The sequence below is a fragment of the Phaenicophaeus curvirostris genome, chromosome 33 (genome assembly GCF_032191515.1).
Source record: "Phaenicophaeus curvirostris isolate KB17595 chromosome 33, BPBGC_Pcur_1.0, whole genome shotgun sequence".
Taxonomy (NCBI): Eukaryota; Metazoa; Chordata; class Aves; order Cuculiformes; family Cuculidae; genus Phaenicophaeus; species Phaenicophaeus curvirostris.
The window spans coordinates 1,814,334-1,833,177 of record NC_091424.1 but is presented as its reverse complement, the minus strand read 5'-3'; the positions used below and the strand labels follow the sequence as shown (position 1 = coordinate 1,833,177).

The window sequence follows — 18,844 nt, the reverse complement described above, 5'->3', positions numbered from 1 at the left end:
GGGTGAAATTTCTGGGATTTGGGGTGAAATTTTTGGGATTTGGGGTCAAATTTCTGGGGTTTGGGGTGGATTTGAGGGATTTGGGGTGAAATTTCTGGGATTTGGGGTGAAATTTCTGGGATTTTGGGTGGATTTTGAGGGATTTGGGGTCAAATTTCTGGGATTTGGGGTCAAATTTCTGGGATTTTGGGTGAAATCTCTGGGATTTTTGGTGGGTTTGAGGGATTTTGGGTGAAATTTGAGGGATTTGGGGGCTATTTCTGGGATTTTTGGTGGGTTTGATGGAATTTTGGGTCAATTTGAGGGGTTTTGGGTCAATTTGAGGGACTTTGGGTTAAATTTCTGGGATTTTTGGTGGATTTGAGGGATTTTGGGTCAAATTTCTGGAATTTTTGGTGGATTCAGTGGAATTTTGGGGTCAATTTGAGGGACTTTGGGGTCAATTTGAGGGATTTTGGGTGGATTTCATGGTTTTGGGTGCATCTGGTGGGACTTTAGGTGCATCTAGAGGGACTTTAGGTGGATTTGATGGAATTTTGGGTCAATTTGAGGGATTTTGGGTCAAATTTTAAGGATTTGGGGTCAAATTTGAGGGATTTTTGGTGGGTTTGATGGAATTTTGGGGTCGATTCGATGGAATTTTGGGTCGATTTGAGGGATTTGGGGTCAGATTGAGGGACTTTGGGACCAATTTGAGGGATTTGGGGTCAAATTTCTGGGATTTTGGGTCAAATTTCTGGAATTTTTGGTGGATTTGATGGGATTTGGGGTCAATTTGATGGAATTTTGGGGTCAATTTGAGGGATTTGGGGTGGATTTGAAGGATTTTGGGGTCAATTTGAGGGATTTTGGGTCCATATGAGGGACTTTGGGACCAATTTGAGGGATTTGGGGTCAAATTTCTGGAATTTTTGGTGGATTTGAGGGATTTGGGGTGGATTTCATGGTTTTGGGTGCATCTAGAGGGACTTTAGGTGGATCTAGAGGGACTTTAGGTGCATCTAGAGGGACTTTAGGTGCATCTAGAGGGACTTTAGGTGCATCTAGAGGGACTTTAGGTGGATCTAGAGGGACTTTAGGTGCATCTAGAGGGACTTTAGGTGCATCTAGAGGGACTTTAGGTGGATCTAGAGGGACTTTAGGTGCATCTAGAGGGACTTTAGGTGCCTCTGCTGGCACTTTAGGTGCATCTAGTGGGACTTTAGGTGCATCTAATGGGACTTTAGGTGCATCTAGAGGGACTTTAGGTGCATCTAGAGGGACTTTAGGTGGATCTAGTGGGACTTTAGGTGGATCTAGTGGGACTTTAGGTGGATCTAGTGGGACTTTAGGTGGATCTAGTGGGACTTTAGGTGGATCTAGTGGGACTTTAGGTGCATCTAGAGGGACTTTAGGTGCATCTAGAGGGACTTCAGGTGCATCTAGAGGGACTTTAGGTGCATCTAGAGGGACTTGAGGTGCATCTAGAGGGACTTGAGGTGCATCTAGAGGGACTTGAGGTGCATCTAGAGGGACTTGAGGTGCATCTAGAGGGACTTGAGGTGCATCTAGAGGGACTTGAGGTGCATCTAGAGGGACTTGAGGTGCATCTAGAGGGACTTTAGGTGCATCTAGAGGGACTTTAGGTGCATCTAGAGGGACTTTAGGTGCCTCTGCTGGCACTTTAGGTGCATCTAGTGGGACTTTAGGTGCATCTAGAGGGACTTTAGGTGCATCTAGAGGGACTTTAGGTGGATCTAGTGGGACTTTAGGTGGATCTAGTGGGACTTTAGGTGGATCTAGTGGGACTTTAGGTGGATCTAGTGGGACTTTAGGTGCATCTAGTGGGACTTTAGGTGCATCTAGAGGGACTTCAGGTGCATCTAGAGGGACTTTAGGTGCATCTAGAGGGACTTTAGGTGCATCTAGAGGGACTTTAGGTGCATCTAGAGGGACTTTAGGTGCATCTAGAGGGACTTTAGGTGCATCTAGAGGGACTTGAGGTGCATCTAGAGGGACTTGAGGTGCATCTAGAGGGACTTGAGGTGCATCTAGAGGGACTTGAGGTGCATCTAGAGGGACTTGAGGTGCATCTAGAGGGACTTGAGGTGCATCTAGAGGGACTTGAGGTGCATCTAGAGGGACTTGAGGTGCATCTAGAGGGACTTGAGGTGCATCTAGAGGGACTTGAGGTGCATCTAGAGGGACTTGAGGTGCATCTAGAGGGACTTGAGGTGCATCTAGAGGGACTTGAGGTGCATCTAGAGGGACTTTAGGTGGATCTAGTGGCCCTTCGAGTGGATTTCGAGCCCCTGGGTGGCCCTCGAGGTCCTCCTTGACGCCTCCCGGCCCTCCCCGTCCCCCCCCTAGAACGAGCTGACGGCCGAGGAGAAGCGCCGGGCCCACCAGAAGGAGTTGGCCACCCAACTCAACGAAGAAGCTCGCCGCCGCCTCACCGAGCAGAAGGGGGAGCAGCAGATCCAGAAGTAACTCCCCCCCCTTCCCCACCTCTTTGAGGACCTCCTCCCACCCCGAGAGGTCCTCCACCTCCTTCTCCTCCCCCCCCTCAGGGCTCGCAAGTCCAACATCTCCTACAAGAACCCGGCGCTGATGCCCAAGGAGCCCCACATCCGCGAGATGAAGATCTACATCGACAAGAAGTACGAGACGGTCATCATGCCCGTCTTCGGCATCGCCACCCCCTTCCACATCGCCACCATCAAGGTGGGGACCTCTAGGACCTCTTCTCAACCTCTGCCCTCCTCGAAATCTCCATTTCGAGGTGGTTTTGGAGGTTCTACCTCCCTTCGAGGTGGTTTTGAAGCTCTATCTGAGGTAGTTTTGAGGTTCTACCTCCCCTTTGAGGTCGTTTTTGAGGTTCTACCTCCATTTCGAGGTGGTTTTTGAGGTTCTTCCTCCCCTTCGAGGTGGTTTTTGAGGTTCTACCTCCCTTCGAGGTGGTTTTGAAGCTCAATCTGAGGTGATTTTGAGGTTCTACCTCCCCTTCGAGGTCGTTTTTGAGGTTCTCCCTCCCCTTCGAGGTGGTTTTTGAGGTTCTACCTCCCTTCGAGGTGGTTTTGAAGCTCAATCTGAGGTAGTTTTGAGGTTCTCCCTCCATTTCGAGGTGGTTTTTGAGGTTCTACCTCCCTTTGAGATGGTTTTGAGGCTCAATCTGAGGTGATTTTGAGGTTCTACCTCCATTTTGAGGTGGTTTTTGAGGTTCTACCTCCCTTCGAGGTGGTTTTGAGGCTCTATCTGAGGTGGTTTTGAGGTTCTACCTCCATTTCGAGGTGGTTTTGGAGGTTCTCCCTCCCCTTCGAGGTGGTTTTTGAGGTTCTCCCTCCCCTTCGAGGTGGTTTTTGAGGTTCTACCTCCCTTTGAGGTGGTTTTGAGGCTCTTTCTGAGGTGGTTTTGAGGTTCCACCTCCCCTTCGAGGTGGTTTTTGAGGTTCCACCTCCCCTCCGAGGTGGGTTTTGAGGTCCCCGTGTCTTCTCCTGCCCCCCCAGAACATCAGCATGTCCGTGGAAGGCGACTACACCTACCTCCGCATCAACTTCTACTGCCCCGGCAGCGCCCTGGGCCGCAACGAGGGCAACATCTTCCCCAACCCCGAGGCCACCTTCGTCAAGGAGATGTGAGACACGAGGGCCCCGGGGGGGACTTTGAGGACTTGGGGTGGGATTTGAGGAGAAAATTGGAAAATTTGGAGCGAATAAGGTGGAATTTGAGGAGTTTGGGGGGAATTTGAGGAGAAAAGTCCCAAATTTGACCCGTTTCTGGGCGAGAAAGTCCACAAATTGTCAATTTTTCGTTAAAAAATTCCACGATTGGGTCGTTTTTCTCTGAAAAATTGAAATTTTAGGTGAATTTTAGCCAAAATCGGCCTTTTTTCCACCAAAAATTCCAAAATTGGACAGTTTCTCTTCAAAAAAATCAGAAATTGGACAATTTGTCCTCAAAAAGTTGCAAAATTGGGCAATTTTTGTCTGAGAAATTCCAAAATTGGACGATTTCTCTCCAGGAAATTCCAAAATCGGATGATTTCTCCTCAAAAAATTCAGAAATTGGCCAATTTCTCTGGGAAAAATTCGAAAATCAGCCAATTTCTCTCCAGAAAATTCCAAAATTGGATGATTTCTCTTAAAAAAAATCAGAAATTGGCCATTTTCTCTGGGAAAAATTCAAAAATCGGACGATTTCTCCTCAAAAATCAGAAATTGGACAATTTCTCTTCAAAAAATCAGGAATTGGACAATTTTTCTTCAAGAAATTCCAAAATTGGGCAATTTTTGTCTGAGAAATTCCAAAATCAGCCAATTTCTCTCCAGAAAATTCCAAAATCGGATGATTTCTCTTCAGAAAAATAGAAATTAGACAATTTCTCTTCAAAAAAGTCAGAAATTGGACAATTTCTCTGGAAAAAAATTCCAAAATCAGCCAATTTCTCTCCAGAAAATTCCAAAATCGGACGATTTCTCTTCAAAAAAATAGAAATTGGACAATTTCTCTGGAAAAAAATCCAGAATTGGACAATTTCTCTTCAAAAAAAATGAGAAATTGGACAATTTCTCTTCAAAAAAAAATGAGAAATTGGACAATTTCTATTAAAAAAAGTCAGAAATTGGACAATTTTTCTGGAAAAAAATCCAGAATTGGCCAATTTCTCTTCAAAAAAATGAGAACTTGGACAATTTCTCTTCAAAAAAATTAGAAATTGGACATTTTCTCTTCAAAAAAATCAGGAATTGGACAATTTCTCTTCAAAAAAATGAGAAATTGGACAATTTCTTTGGAAAAAAATCAGAAATCGGACAATTTCTCTGGAATAAAATCCAGAATTGGCCAATTTCTCTTCAAAAAAATTAGAAATTGGACAATTTTTCTTCAAAAATTCAGGAATTGGACAATTTCTCTTCAAAAAATTCAGGAATTGGACTATTTCTCTGGAAAAAATCAGAAATTGGACAATTTCTCTTCAAAAAAATGAGAAATTGGACAATTTCTCTTCAAAAATTCAGAGAAATTGGACAATTTCTATTAAAAAAAGTCAGAAATTGGACAATTTTTCTGGAAAAAAAATCCAGAATTGGCCAATTTCTCTTCAAAAAAATCAGGAATTGGACAATTTCTCTGGAAAAAATGAGAAATTGGACAATTTCTCTGGAAAAATTCAGAAATTGGCCAATTTCTCTTCAAAAAAATTAGAAATTGGCCAATTTCTCTTCAAAAAAATGAGAAATTGGACAATTTCTTTGTCAAAAAATCAGAAATTGGACAATTTCTCTTCAAAAAAATGAGAAATTGGACAATTTCTTTGTCAAAAAATCAGAAATTGGACAATTTCTCTTCAAAAAAATGAGAAATTGGACAATTTCTTTGGAAAAAAATCAGAAATCGGACAATTTCTCTGGAAAAAAATCCAAAATCAGCCAATTTCTCTTCAGAAAACTCCAAAATTGGCCAATTTCTCTTCAAAAAATTCCCAAATTGGCCAATTTCTCTCCAAAAAACTCCAATATTGGTCAATTTTTCTCCAGAAAATTCCAGAATTGGACAATTTCTGTCCAAAAAGTCCAAAACTGGGTGGACCTTGAGGACCACGGGTGGGAATTTGAGACCTTTGGATGGATCTTGAGGTCCTCGGGGTGGACCTCGAGGCCTTTTGATGGACCTCAAGGCCTTTTGATGGATCTCAAGACCTTTTGATGGATCTCAAGACCTTTTTGATGGACCTCGAGGCCCTTTTGATGGACCTCGAGGCCTTTTAATGGATCTCAAGACCCTTTTGATGGATCTCAAGGCCCTTGGGTGGGAATTTGAGACCTTTTGATGGATCTCAAGGACCTTGAGATGGAACTTGAGGCTCTCGGGGTGGAATTTGAGACCTTTTGGTGGATCTCGAGGTCCTTGAGGTGGAACTTAAGGCCCTCGGGGTGGAATTTGAGGCCCTCAGGTTGCTTCTCGAGGCCTTTTGGTGGATCTCAAGGACCTTGAGTTGGATCTTGAGAACCTTGGGGTGGACTTTGAGGCCCTTTTGATGGACTTTGAGGCCCTTTTGATGGACTTTGAGGCCCTTTTGATGGATCTCGAGGCCTTTTGATGGATCTTGATGTTCTTGAGGTGGAACCTGAGGCTCTCGGGTTGCTTCTCGAGGCCTTTTGGTGGATCTCAAGGCCCTTTTGGTGGACCTCGAGGCCTTTTGATGGACCTCGAGGCCCTTTTGATGGACCTCGAGGCCCTTTTGATGGACCTCGAGACCCTTTTGATGGACCTCAAGGCCCTTTTGATGGACCTCGAGGCCTTTTGATGGACCTCGAGGCCCTTTTGATGGACCTCGAGGCCCTTTTGATGGACCTCGAGGCCCTTTTGATGGACCTCGAGGCCCTTTTGATGGACCTCGAGGCCCTTTTGATGGACCTCGAGGCCCTTTTGATGGACCTCGAGGCCCTTTTGATGGACCTCGAGGCCCTTTTGATGGACCTCGAGGCCTTTTGATGGACCTCGAGGCCCTTTTGATGGACCTCGAGGCCCTTGAGTTGGATCTCGAGGCCCTCGAGGTGGAATTTGAGACCTTTTGATGGATCTCGAGGCCTTTTGATGGATCTCAAGGCCCTCGAGGTGGAACTTGAGGCCCTTGGGGTGAGAATTTGAGACCTTTTGATGGACCTCGAGGCCCTTTTGATGGACCTCGAGGCCCTTTTGATGGATCTCAAGACCCTTTTGATGGACCTCGAGGACCTTGAGTTGGATCTCGAGGCCCTTGAGGTGGAATTTGAGACCTTTTGATGGATCTCGAGGCCCTCGAGGTGGAACTTGAGGCCCTCGGGGTGAGAATTTGAGACCTTTTGATGGATCTCAAGACCTTTTTGATGGACCTCGAGGCCTTTCGATGGACCTCGAGGCCCTTTTGATGGACCTCGAGGCCCTTTTGATGGACCTCGAGGCCTTTTGATGGACCTCGAGGCCCTTGGGTGGGAATTTGAGACCTTTTGATGGATCTCAAGACCCTTTTGATGGACCTCGAGGCCTTTTGATGGATCTCAAGGACCTTGAGGTGGAACCTGAGACCCTTTTGATGGATCTCGAGGCCTTTTGATGGATCTCAAGGACCTTGAGGTGGAACTTGAGACCCTTTTGATGGATCTCAAGGACCTTTTGATGGATCTCAAGGCCCTCGAGGTGGCTCTCGAGGCCCTCGGGGTGGCCTTTGAAGCTCCGAGGCCCCGTCCCCGAGGTCCCTGAAGGTCCCCGTGTCCTCCTGGTCCCCTCAGCACCTACCGCGCCTCCAACATGAAGACCCCGGGGGAGCAGACGGTGCCGTCCCTCAACCTCCAGAACGCCTTCCGCATCATCAAGGAGGTCCAGAAACGCTACAAGACCCGCGAGGCCGAGGAGAAGGAGAAGGAGGTGAGGTCCCCGACCCCCTCGCGAGGTCTTCTCCTCCACGGGGACCTCCTCAACCTCTTCCTCATCCCCCCTCCAGGGCATCGTTAAGCAAGACTCGTTGGTCATCAACCTCAACCGGAGCAACCCCAAGCTCAAGGACCTCTACATCCGCCCCAACATCGCGCAGAAGAGGATGCAGGGCTCGCTCGAGGCCCACGTCAACGGTAACGGGACCTCCTCGAGGTTTTATGGGGTCTCCTCGAGGTCTTATGGGGTCTCCTCGAGGTTTTATGGGGTCTCCAGAAGGTTTTATGGGGTCTCCTCGAGGTTTTATGGGGTCTCCTTGAGGTTTTATGGGGTCTCCTCGAGGTTTTATGGGGTCTCCTCGAGGTTTTATGGGGTCTCCTTGAGGTTTTATGGGGTCTCCTCGAGGTTTTATGGGTTCTTCTAGTGGTTTTATGGCTTCTTCTCATGGTTTTTGGGGTCTCCTCGAGGTTTTATGGGGTCTCCTCGAGGTTTTATGGGTTCTCCTCGAGGTTTTATGGGGTCTCAAGGAGGTTTTATGGGGTCTCCTTGAGGTTTTATGGGGTCTCCTTGAGGTTTTATGGGGTCTCCTCGAGGTTTTATGGGGTCTCCAGGAGGTTTTATGGGTTCTTCTCATGCTTTTTGGGGCCTCCTTGAGGTTTTATGGGGTCTCCAGAAGGTTTTATGGGGTCTCCTCGAGGTTTTATGGGTTCTTCTCGAGGTTTTATGGGGTCTCAAGGAGGTTTTATGGGGTCTCCTCGAGGTTTTATGGGTTCTTCTAGTGGTTTTATGGTTTCTTCTCATGGTTTTTGGGGTCTCCTCGGGGTTTTATGGGGTCTCCAGGGGGTTTTATGGGTTCTTCTCATGCTTTTTGGGGTCTCCTCGAGGTTTTATGGGGTCTCCAGGAGGTTTTATGGGTTCTTCTAGTGGTTTTATGGGTTCTTCTCATGCTTTTTGGGGCCTCCTCGAGGTTTTATGGGGTCTCAAGGAGGTTTTATGGGGCCTCCTTGAGATCTTAGATGTTTCCTCAAGGTTTTATGGGGTCTCCAGGAGGTTGTATGGGGTCTCCTCGAGGTTTTATGGGTTCTTCTAGTGGTTTTATGGGTTCTTCTCATGCTTTTTGGGGTCTCCTCGAGGTTTTATGGGGTCTCCTTGAGGTTTTATGGGTTCTTCTAGAAGTTTTATGGGTTCTTCTAGTGGTTTTTGGGGTCTCCTCGAGGTTTTATGGGTTCTTCTCATGGTTTTTGGGGTCTCCTTGAGGTTTTATGGGGTCTCCTTGAGGTTTTATGGGGTCTCCAGGGGGTTTTATGGGTTCTTCTCATGCTTTTTGGGGTCTCCTGGAGGTTTTTTGGGGCCTCCTCAAGGTTTTATGGGGTCTCCTTGAGGTTTTTTGGGGTCTCCTCGAGGTTTTATGGGGTCTCCTTGAGGTTTTATGGGGTCTCCTCGAGGTTTTATGGGTTCTTCTAGTGGTTTTTGGGGTCTCCTCGAGGTTTTATGGGGTCTCCTCGAGGTTTTATGGGGTCTCCTCGAGGTTTTATGGGGTCTCCAGGAGGTTTTATGGGTTTTTCTAGTGGTTTTATGAGGTCTCCTCTAGGTTTTATGGAGTCTCCTTGAGGTTTTATGGGGTCTCCTCGAGGTTTTATGGGGTCTCCTAGAGGTTTTATGGGTTCTTCTAGTGGTTTTTGGGGCCTCCTCGAGGTTTTATGGGGTCTCCAGAAGGTTTTATGGGGTCTCCTTGAGGTTTTATGGGTTCTTCTAGTGGTTTTTGGGGTCTCCTCGAGGTTTTATGGGTTCTTCTCGAGGTTTTATGGGGTCTCCTTGAGGTTTTATGGGGTCTCCTTGAGGTTTTATGGGTTCTTCTAGTGGTTTTATGGGTTCTTCTCATGCTTTTTGGGGTCTCCTCGAGGTTTTATGGGGTCTCCTCGAGGTTTTATGGGTTCTTCTCGAGGTTTTATGGGGTCTCCTCGAGGTTTTATGGGTTCTTCTAGAGGTTTTATGGCTTCTTCTCATGTTTTTGTGGGGTGTCCTTGTGCTTTTAGATGTTTCCTCGAGGTTTTATGGGTTCTTCTCATGCTTGTTGGGGTCTCCTCGAGGTTTTTTGGGGTCTCCTCAAGCTTTCTGAAGGTCCTTTGGTTCTTTCTGATGGTCCTTTGGTGCTTTTTGAAGTTTCTCGATGGTTCCTGAAGGTCTCTTGATGGTTCTTGAAGGTTCTCAGTGCTTTTTGAAGGCCTCTTGATGGTTCTTGAAGGTCTTTGAAGGCCTTTTGGTGCTTTTTGAAGGTTCCTCGATGGTTCCTGAAGGTTCCTCGATGGTTCTTTGAGGTTCCTTGATGGTTCCTGAAGGTTCCTCCATGTTTTTTTGAGGTTCTTGATGGTTCTTGAAGGTTCCTCGATGGTTCCTGAAGGTTCTTGGTGCTTTTTGAAGGCTTCTCAATGGTTCTTGAAGGTCTTTGAAGGCCTCTTGGTGCTTCTTGAAGACCTCTCGATGGTTCTTTGAGGTTCTCGATGGTTCTTGAAGGTTCCTCGATGGTTCCTGAAGGTTCCTCCATGTTTTTTTGAGGTTCTTGATGGTTCCTGAAGGTTCCTTGATGGTTTTTTGAGGTTCTTGAAGGTTCCTTGATGGTTCCTGAAGGTTCTTGGTGCTTTTTGAAGGTTTTTGAAGGCCTCTTGGTGCTTCTTGAATGTTTCTTGATGGTTCCTGAAGGTCCTTTGGTTCTTTTTGAAGGTTCTCGATGGTTCTTGAAGGTTCCCTGATGGTTTTTTGAGGTTCTCGATGATTTTTTGAGATTTCTCGATGGTTCTTGAAGGTTCTTGGTGCTTTTTGAAGGCCTCTCAATGGTTCTTGATGGTTTTTGAAGGCCTCTTGGTGCTTCTTGAAGACCTCTCGATGGTTCTTTGAGGTTCTCGATGGTTCTTTGAGGTTCTCGATGGTTCTTGAAGGTTCCTCAATGGTTTTTTGAGGTTCCTTGATGGTTTTTTGAGGTTCTTGAAGGTTCCTTGATGGTTCCTGAAGGTTCTTGGTGCTTTTTGAAGGTCTTTGAAGGCCTCTTGGTGCTTCTTGAATGTTTCTTGATGGTTCCTGAAGGTCCTTTGGTTCTTTTTGAAGGTTCTCGATGGTTCTTGAAGGTTTCTTGATGGTCTTTGTAGGTTCTTTGATGGATTTTTGAGGTTCTCGATGGTTTTTTCAGGTTCTCGATGGTTTTTTGAGGCCCCTCAACCTTTTTTTGAGGTTCCTCGACGCTTTTCGAGCTCCTTTCGGGCTTCTTGATGTCTTCTCCTCCCCTCCAGGCTTCCGCTTCACCTCGGTGCGGGGCGACAAGGTGGACATCCTCTACAACAACATCAAGCACGCCGTCTTCCAGCCCTGCGACGGCGAGATGATCATCGTCCTCCACTTCCACCTCAAGGTCCTCCCTCTCCTCCTTCTCTTCCACCTCCTGGGAGGGTCCCACCACCCCGTGGGGACCTCCCGGTGACGTTGTCTTCTCCTAGAACGCCATCATGTTCGGCAAGAAGCGCCACACGGACGTCCAGTTCTACACGGAGGTCGGAGAAATCACCACGGACCTCGGCAAGCACCAGCACATGCACGACCGAGATGACCTCTACGCCGAGCAGGTGCCTCCAGGAACCCCCCTGAGATGCCACCACCCAGCGTTTCGTCCCTTTGTCCCATCCTGGAAGCTCCTGAGATGCCACCAACCCCCTTTGTCCTCTTCTAGAAGCTCCTGAGATGCCACCACCCCCCTTTTTCCCCCTCCTGGAAGCTCCTGAGATGCCACCAACCCCCTTTTCCCCCTCCTGGAAGCTCCTGAGATGCCACCAACCCCCTTTTTCCTTCTTCTAGAAGCTCCTGAGATGCCACCAACCCCCTTTTTCCTCTTCTAGAAGCTCCTGAGATGCCACCAACCCCCTTTGTCCTCTTCTAGAAGCTCCTGAGATGCCACCAACCCCCTTTGTCCTCTTCTAGAAGCTCCTGAGATGCCACCAACCCCCTTTTCCCCCTCCTGGAAGCTCCTGAGATGCCACCAACCCCCTTTTTCCCCCTCCTGGAAGCTCCTGAGATGCCACCAACCCCCTTTTCCCCCTCCTGGAAGCTCCTGAGATGCCACCAACCCCTTTTTCCTCTTCTAGAAGCTCCTGAGATGCCACCAACCCCCTTTGTCCTCTTCTAGAAGCTCCTGAGATGCCACCAACCCCCTTTTCCCCCTTCTAGAAGCTCCTGAGATGCCACCAACCCCCTTTTCCCCCTCCTAGAAGCTCCTGAGATGCCACCAACACCCTTTTCCCCCTTCTAGAAGCTCCTGAGATGCCACCAACCCCCTTTTCCCCCTTCTAGAAGCTCCTGAGATGCCACCAACCCCCTTTTCCCCCTCCTGGAAGCTCCTGAGATGCCACCAACCCCCTTTTTCCTCTTCTAGAAGCTCCTGAGATGCCACCAACCCCCTTTTTCCTCTTCTAGAAGCTCCTGAGATGCCACCAACCCCCTTTTTCCTCTTCTAGAAGCTCCTGAGATGCCACCAACCCCCTTTTCCCCCTCCTGGAAGCTCCTGAGATGCCACCAACCCCCTTTTCCCCCTCCTAGAAGCTCCTGAGATGCCACCAACCCCCTTTTCCCTCTTCTAGAAGCTCCTGAGATGCCTCCAACCCCCTTTTCCTCCTCCTGGAAGCTCCTGAGATGCCACCAACTCCCCTTTTCCCCCTTCTAGAAGCTCCTGAGATGCCACCAACCCCCTTTTCCCTCTTCTAGAAGCTCCTGAGATGCCACCAACCCCCTTTTCCCCCTCCTAGAAGCTCCTGAGATGCCACCAACCCCCTTTGTCCTCTTCTAGAAGCTCCTGAGATGCCACCAACCCCCTTTTCCCCTCCTAGAAGCTCCTGAGATGCCACCAACCCCCTTTTTCCCCCTCCTGGAAGCTCCTGAGATGCCACCAACCCCCTTTTCCCCCTTCTAGAAGCTCCTGAGATGCCACCAACCCCCTTTTTCCTCTTCTAGAAGCTCCTGAGATGCCATCAACCCCCTTTGTCCCATCCTGGAAGCTCCTGAGATGCCACCAACCCCCTTTTCCCCCTCCTGGAAGCTCCTGAGATGCCACCAACCCCCTTTTTCCTCTTCTAGAAGCTCCTGAGATGCCACCAACCCCCTTTTCCCCCTCCTGGAAGCCCCTGAGATGCCACCAACCCCCTTTTCCCCCTCCTGGAAGCTCCTGAGATGCCACCAACCCCCTTTTCCCCCTCCTGGAAGCTCCTGAGATGCCACCAACCCCCTTTTCCCCCTCCTGGAAGCTCCTGAGATGCCACCAACCCCCTTTTCCCTCTTCTAGAAGCTCCTGAGATGCCACCAACCCTCTTTGTCCTCTTCTAGAAGCTCCTGAGATGCCACCTACCCCCTTTTTCCTCTTCTAGAAGCTCCTGAGATGCCACCTACCCCCTTTTTCCTCTTCTAGAAGCTCCTGAGATGCCACCTACCCCCTTTTTCCTCTTCTAGAAGCTCCTGAGATGCCACCAACCCCCTTTTCCCTCTTCTAGAAGCTCCTGAGATGCCACCAACCCCCTTTTCCCCCTCCTGGAAGCTCCTGAGATGCCACCAACCCCCTTTTTCCCCCTTCTAGAAGCTCCTGAGATGCCACCAACCCCCTTTTTCCCCTCCTGGAAGCTCCTGAGATGCCACCAACCCCCTTTTTCCTCTTCTAGAAGCTCCTGAGATGCCACCAACCCCCTTTGTCCTCTTCTAGAAGCTCCTGCGATGCCACCAACCCCCTTTTTCCTCTTCTAGAAGCTCCTGCGATGCCACCAACCCCCTTTGTCCTCTTCTAGAAGCTCCTGCGATGCCACCAACCCCCTTTTTCCCCCTCCTGGAAGCTCCTGAGATGCCACCAACCCCCTTTTCCCCCTCCTGGAAGCTCCTGAGATGCCACCAACCCCCTTTTCCCTCTTCTAGAAGCTCCTGAGATGCCACCAACCCCCTTTTTCCTTTTCTAGAAGCTCCTGAGATGCCACCAACCCCCTTTTCCCCCTCCTGGAAGCTCCTGAGATGCCACCAACCCCCTTTTCCCCCTCCTGGAAGCTCCTGAGATGCCACCAACCCCCTTTTCCCCCTCCTGGAAGCTCCTGAGATGCCACCAACCCCTTTTTCCTCTTCTAGAAGCTCCTGAGATGCCACCAACCCCCTTTGTCCTCTTCTAGAAGCTCCTGCGATGCCACCAACCCCCTTTTCCCCCTCCTGGAAGCTCCTGAGATGCCACCAACCCCCTTTTTCCCCTCCTGGAAGCTCCTGAGATGCCACCAACCCCTTTTTCCTCTTCTAGAAGCTCCTGAGATGCCACCAACCCCCTTTGTCCTCTTCTAGAAGCTCCTGCGATGCCACCAACCCCCTTTTCCCCCTCCTGGAAGCTCCTGAGATGCCACCAACCCCCTTTTCCCCCTCCTGGAAGCTCCTGAGATGCCACCAACCCCCTTTTCCCCCTTCTAGAAGCTCCTGAGATGCCACCAACCCCCTTTTTCCTCTTCTAGAAGCTCCTGAGATGCCACCAACCCCCTTTTCCCCCTCCTGGAAGCTCCTGAGATGCCACCAACCCCTTTTTCCCTCTTCTAGAAGCTCCTGAGATGCCACCAACCCCCTTTTTCCTCTTCTAGAAGCTCCTGAGATGCCACCAACCCCCTTTTCCTCCTCCTGGAAGCTCCTGAGATGCCACCAACCCCCTTTTTCCCCCTCCTGGAAGCTCCTGAGATGCCACCAACCCCCTTTTCCCCCTCCTGGAAGCTCCTGAGATGCCACCAACCCCCTTTGTCCTCTTCTAGAAGCTCCTGAGATGCCACCAACCCCCTTTTTCCCCCTCCTGGAAGCTCCTGAGATGCCACCAACCCCCTTTTCCCCCTTCTAGAAGCTCCTGAGATGCCACCAACCCCCTTTTCCCTCTTCTAGAAGCTCCTGAGATGCCACCAACCCCCTTTTCCCCCTTCTAGAAGCTCCTGAGATGCCACCAACCCCCGTTTCCTCCTCTTGTCTTCTCCTAGATGGAGCGGGAGATGAGGCACAAGCTCAAAACGGCCTTCAAGAACTTCATCGAGAAGGTCGAGGCCCTCACCAAGGAGGAGCTGGAGTTCGAGGTCCCTTTCAGGGAGCTGGGGTAGGTGGGCGCCAAGAAGAAGGGGCTCCTCAAGGGTTTTTGGGGTCTCCTCGAGGTTTTTTGGGGTCTCCTCGAGGTTTTTTGGGGTCTCCAGGAGGTTTTATGGGGTCTCCTCGAGGTTTTTTGGGTTCCTTGTAGGTTTTTTGGGGTCTCCATGAGGTTTTTTGGGGTCTCCTCGAGGTTTTTTGGGGTCTCCTCATGGTTTTTTGGGGTTCCTTGTAGATTTTTTGGGTCCTTCTTGTGGTTTTTTGGGGTCTCCAAGACCTCCTCGGGGTCTCCTTGAGGTTTTAAGGGGTCTCCTCGAGGTTTTTTGGGTTCTTCTCATGGTTTTTGGGGTCTCCTCGAGTTTTTTGGGGGTCTCCTTGGAGTTTTTTGGGTCCTTCTCATGGTTTTTTGGGTTCCTTGTAGGTTTTATGGGGTCTCCTCGAGGTTTTTTGGGGTCTCCTCAAGGTTTTTTGGGGTCTCCTCGAGGTTTTTTTGGGTTCTCCTCGTGGTTTTTTGGTTTCTACTCCAGCTTTTAGATGTTTCTTTGTGGTTTTTTGGGGTCTCCTTGAGGTTTTTTGGGGTCTCCTCGTGGTTTTCTGGGTTCTTCTCATGGTTTTGGGGGTCTCCTTGAGGTTTTTTGGGTTCCTTGTAGGTTTTTTGGGGTCTCCTCAAGGTTTTTTGGGATCTCCTTGAGGTTTTATGGGGTCTCCTCATGGTTTTCTGGGTTCTTCTCGTGGTTTTTGGGGTCTCCTCGAGGTTTTATGGCGTCTCCTTGAGGGTTTTTGGGTTCTTCTCATGCTTTTAGATGTTTCTTTGTGGTTTTGTGGAGTCTCCTTGAGGTTTTGGGGGTCTCCTTGTAGGTTTTTTTGGGTCTCCTCAAGGTTTTTTGGGTTCTTCTCAGGTTTTTTGGGGTCTCCTTGAGGTTTTTTGGGTTCCTTGTAGGTTTTATGGGGTCTCCTTGAGGTTTTTTGGGGTCTCCTCAAGGTTTTCTGGGTTCCTTGTAGGTTTTTTGGGGTCTCCTTAAGGTTTTTTGGGTTCCTTGTAGGTTTTTTGGGGTCTCCTCAAGGTTTTTTGGGGTCTCCTCATGGTTTTCTGGGTTCTTCTCATGGTCTTTTGGGGTCTCCTCATTGTTTTTTGGGTTCTTCTTGTGGTTTTAGATGTTTCTTTGTGGTTTTTTGGGTCCTTCTCGTGGTTTTTTGGGTCCTTCTCGTGGTTTTCTGGGTTCTTCTCATGGTTTTTGATGTTTCTTTGTGGTTTTTTGGGGTCTCCTAGTGGTTTTATGGGTTCTTCTCGAGGTTTTTTGGGGTCTCCTCAAGGTTTTTTGGGTTCCTTGTAGGTTTTTTGGGGTTTCCTTGAGGTTTTTTGGGGTCTCCTCAAGGTTTTCTGGGTTCCTTGTAGGTTTTTTGGGGTCTCCTCATGGTTTTATGGGGTCTCCTCGTGGTTTTCTGGGTTCTTCTCGTGGTTTTTGGGGGCTCCTCGAGGTTTTTTGGGGTCTCCTCGAGGTTTTTTGGGTCCTTCTCGTGGTTTTTTGGGTCCTTCTCGTGGTTTTTTGGGTCCCTTGTAGGTTTTTCGCCTTCTCCTCTTGGTCTCTGACCTCTCCTCGTGGTTCTCCTCCCCCAGGTTCAACGGGGCCCCCTATCGCAGCACCTGCCTCCTCCAACCCACCAGCAGCGCCCTCGTCAACTGCACCGAGTGGGTAGGTGACCCTGGACCTTCTCCCACCCCCCTTGGACCTTCTCCCGCTCCAACTTCTCCTCCTTCTCCAGGATTTTGGGGTCCTTCTCGTGGTTTTTTGGGTCCTTCTCGTGGTTTTTGGGGTCTCCTCGTGGTTTTTTGGGTCCTTCTCGTGGTTTTTGGGGTCTCCTTGAGGTTTTATGGGTTCTTCTAGTGGTTTTATGGGGTCTCCTTGAGGTTTTATGGGTCCTTCTCGTGGTTTTTGGGGTCTCCTCGAGGTTTTTTGGGGTCTCCTCGAGGTTTTATGGGGTCTCCTCGAGGTTTTTTGGGGTCTCCTCGAGGTTTTATGGGGTCTCCTCATGGTTTTTTGGCTTCTTCTCACGCTTCTAGATGTTTCTTTGTGGCTTTTTGGGTTCCTCTCATGGTTCTTTGGTGTCTCCTCATGTTTTTTTGGCTTCTTCTCACGCTTTTTGGTGTCTCCTCATGGTTTTTTGGTGTCTCCTCGTGGTTTTTTGGTGTCTCCTCATGGTCTTTTGGCTTCTTCTCATGGTTTTTTGGCTTCTTCTCACGCTTCTAGATGTTCCTTTGTGGCTTTTTGGGTTCCTCTCATGGTTCTTTGGTGTCTCCTCATGGTTTTTTGGCTTCTTCTCACGCTTTTTGGTGTCTCCTCGTGGTCTTTTGGCTTCTTCTCATGGTTTTTTGGCTTCTTCTCACGCTTCTAGATGTTTCTTGGTGGCTTTTTGGGTTCCTCTCATGGTTCTTTGGTGCCTCCTCATGGTTCTTTGTTGTCTCCTCATGGTCTTTTGGCTTCTCCTCATGGTTTTTTGGCTTCTTCTCACGCTTCTAGATGTTTCTTTGTGGTTTTTTGGGTTCCTCTCATGGTTTTTTGGCTTCTTCTCATGGTTTTTTGGCTTCTTCTCATACTTTTTGGTGTCTCCTCATGGTCTTTTGGCTTCTCCTCATGGTTTTTTGGCTTCTTCTCACACTTCTAGATGTTTCTTTGTGGCTTTTTGGGTTCCTCTCATGGTTCTTTGGGTTCTTCTCATGGTTTTCTGGCTTCTTCTCATGCTTTTTGGTGCCTCCTCAAGGTTTTTCGGTGTCTCCTCATGGTCTTTTGGCTTCTCCTCATGGTTTTTTGGCTTCTTCTCACGCTTTTTGGTGCCTCCTCATGGTTTTTTGGCTTCTTCTCACGCTTCTAGATGTTTCTTTGTGGCTTTTTGGGTTCCTCTCATGGTTTTTTGGTGCCTCCTCCTGATTTTTTGGTTTCTTCTCACGCTTTTTGGTGCCTCCTCATGGTCTTTTGGTGTCTCCTCATGGTCTTTTGGTGTCTCCTCATGGTCTTTTGGCTTCTCCTCATGGTTTTTTGGCTTCTTCTCACGCTTCTAGATGTTTCTTTGTGGCTTTTTGGGTTCCTCTCATGGTTCTTTGGTGTCTCCTCATGGTTTTTTGGCTTCTTCTCATGCTTTTTGGTGTCTCCTCATGGTCTTTTGGCTTCTTCTCACGCTTCTAGATGTTTCTTTGTGGCTTTTTGGGTTCCTCTCATGGTTCCTTGGGTTCTTCTCATGGTTTTCTGGCTTCTTCTCATGCTTTTTGGTGTCTTTTCATGGTCTTTTGGTGTCTCCTCATGGTCTTTTGGCTTCTTCTCACGCTTCTAGATGTTTCTTTGTGGCTTTTTGGGTTCCTCTCATGGTTCTTTGGCTTCTCCTCATGGTTTTTTGGCTTCTTCTCGTACTTTTTGGTGTCTCCTCATGGTTTTTTGGCTTCTTCTCACGCTTCTAGATGTTTCTTTGTGGCTTTTTGGGTTCCTCTCATGGTTCTTTGGCTTCTTCTCACGGTTTTTTGTCGTCTTCTCACGCTTTTTGGTGTCTCCTCATGGTTTTTTTGGTGTCTCCTCATGGTCTTTTGGCTTCTCCTCATGGTTTTTTGGCTTCTTCTCACACTTCTAGATGTTTCTTTGTGGCTTTTTGGGTTCCTCTCATGGTTCTTTGGCTTCTCCTCATGGTTTTTTGGCTTCTTCTCATACTTTTTGGTGCCTCCTCATGGTTTTTTGGCTTCTCCTCATGGTCTTTTGGCTTCTCCTCATGGTTTTTTGTCTTCTCCTCCCCCTTTCCAGCCGCCCTTCGTGGTGACCCTGGACGAGGTGGAGCTCATCCACTTCGAGCGGGTCCAGTTCCACCTCAAGAACTTCGACATGGTCATCGTCTACAAGGACTACGGCAAGAAGGTCACCATGATCAACGCCATCCCCGTCGCCTCCCTCGACCCCATCAAGGAGTGGCTCAAGTAGGTCCCTCCCCACCTCCCAAAAGCCCTCTCCAGGCCCTCCAGGACCCCCTGGAGATGCCACCAGGTCCCTCTGGAAGCTTCTAAATCCCCTTGGAGGCCACTAAATCCTCTTGGAGTCCCACCAGAACCCCCTGGAGATGCCCCCAGGTCCCTCTGGAAGCTTCTAGATCCCCTTGGAGGCCACTAAATCCTCCTGGAGTCCCACCAGAACCCCTCGGAGATGCCACCAGGTCCCTCTGGAAGCTTCTAGGTCCCCTTGGAGGCCACTAAATCCTCCTGGAGTCCCACCAGAACCCCTCGGAGATGCCACCAGGTCCCTCTGGAAGCCTCTAGGTCCCCTTGGAGGCCACCAAATCCCCCTTGGAGGCCACTAAATCCCCT

The 18,844-nt window shown here is 48.9% G+C and overlaps 1 protein-coding gene across 1 annotated transcript in view; it reads left to right on the top strand.

The window, feature by feature from the left end:
• SUPT16H (SPT16 homolog, facilitates chromatin remodeling subunit) overlaps window positions 1-18,844 on the top strand; it is a 40,956-nt gene that overhangs the window by 17,171 nt on the left and 4,941 nt on the right. Inside the window, exons 13-22 of the mRNA XM_069879144.1 lie at window positions 2,350-2,465; window positions 2,550-2,703; window positions 3,486-3,613; window positions 7,251-7,386; window positions 7,463-7,589; window positions 10,677-10,795; window positions 10,881-11,006; window positions 14,406-14,518; window positions 16,124-16,199; window positions 18,291-18,460. Coding sequence (XP_069735245.1) covers window positions 2,350-2,465; window positions 2,550-2,703; window positions 3,486-3,613; window positions 7,251-7,386; window positions 7,463-7,589; window positions 10,677-10,795; window positions 10,881-11,006; window positions 14,406-14,518; window positions 16,124-16,199; window positions 18,291-18,460 — 1,265 coding nt within the window. The remainder of the gene's footprint in view (window positions 1-2,349; window positions 2,466-2,549; window positions 2,704-3,485; window positions 3,614-7,250; window positions 7,387-7,462; window positions 7,590-10,676; window positions 10,796-10,880; window positions 11,007-14,405; window positions 14,519-16,123; window positions 16,200-18,290; window positions 18,461-18,844) is intronic.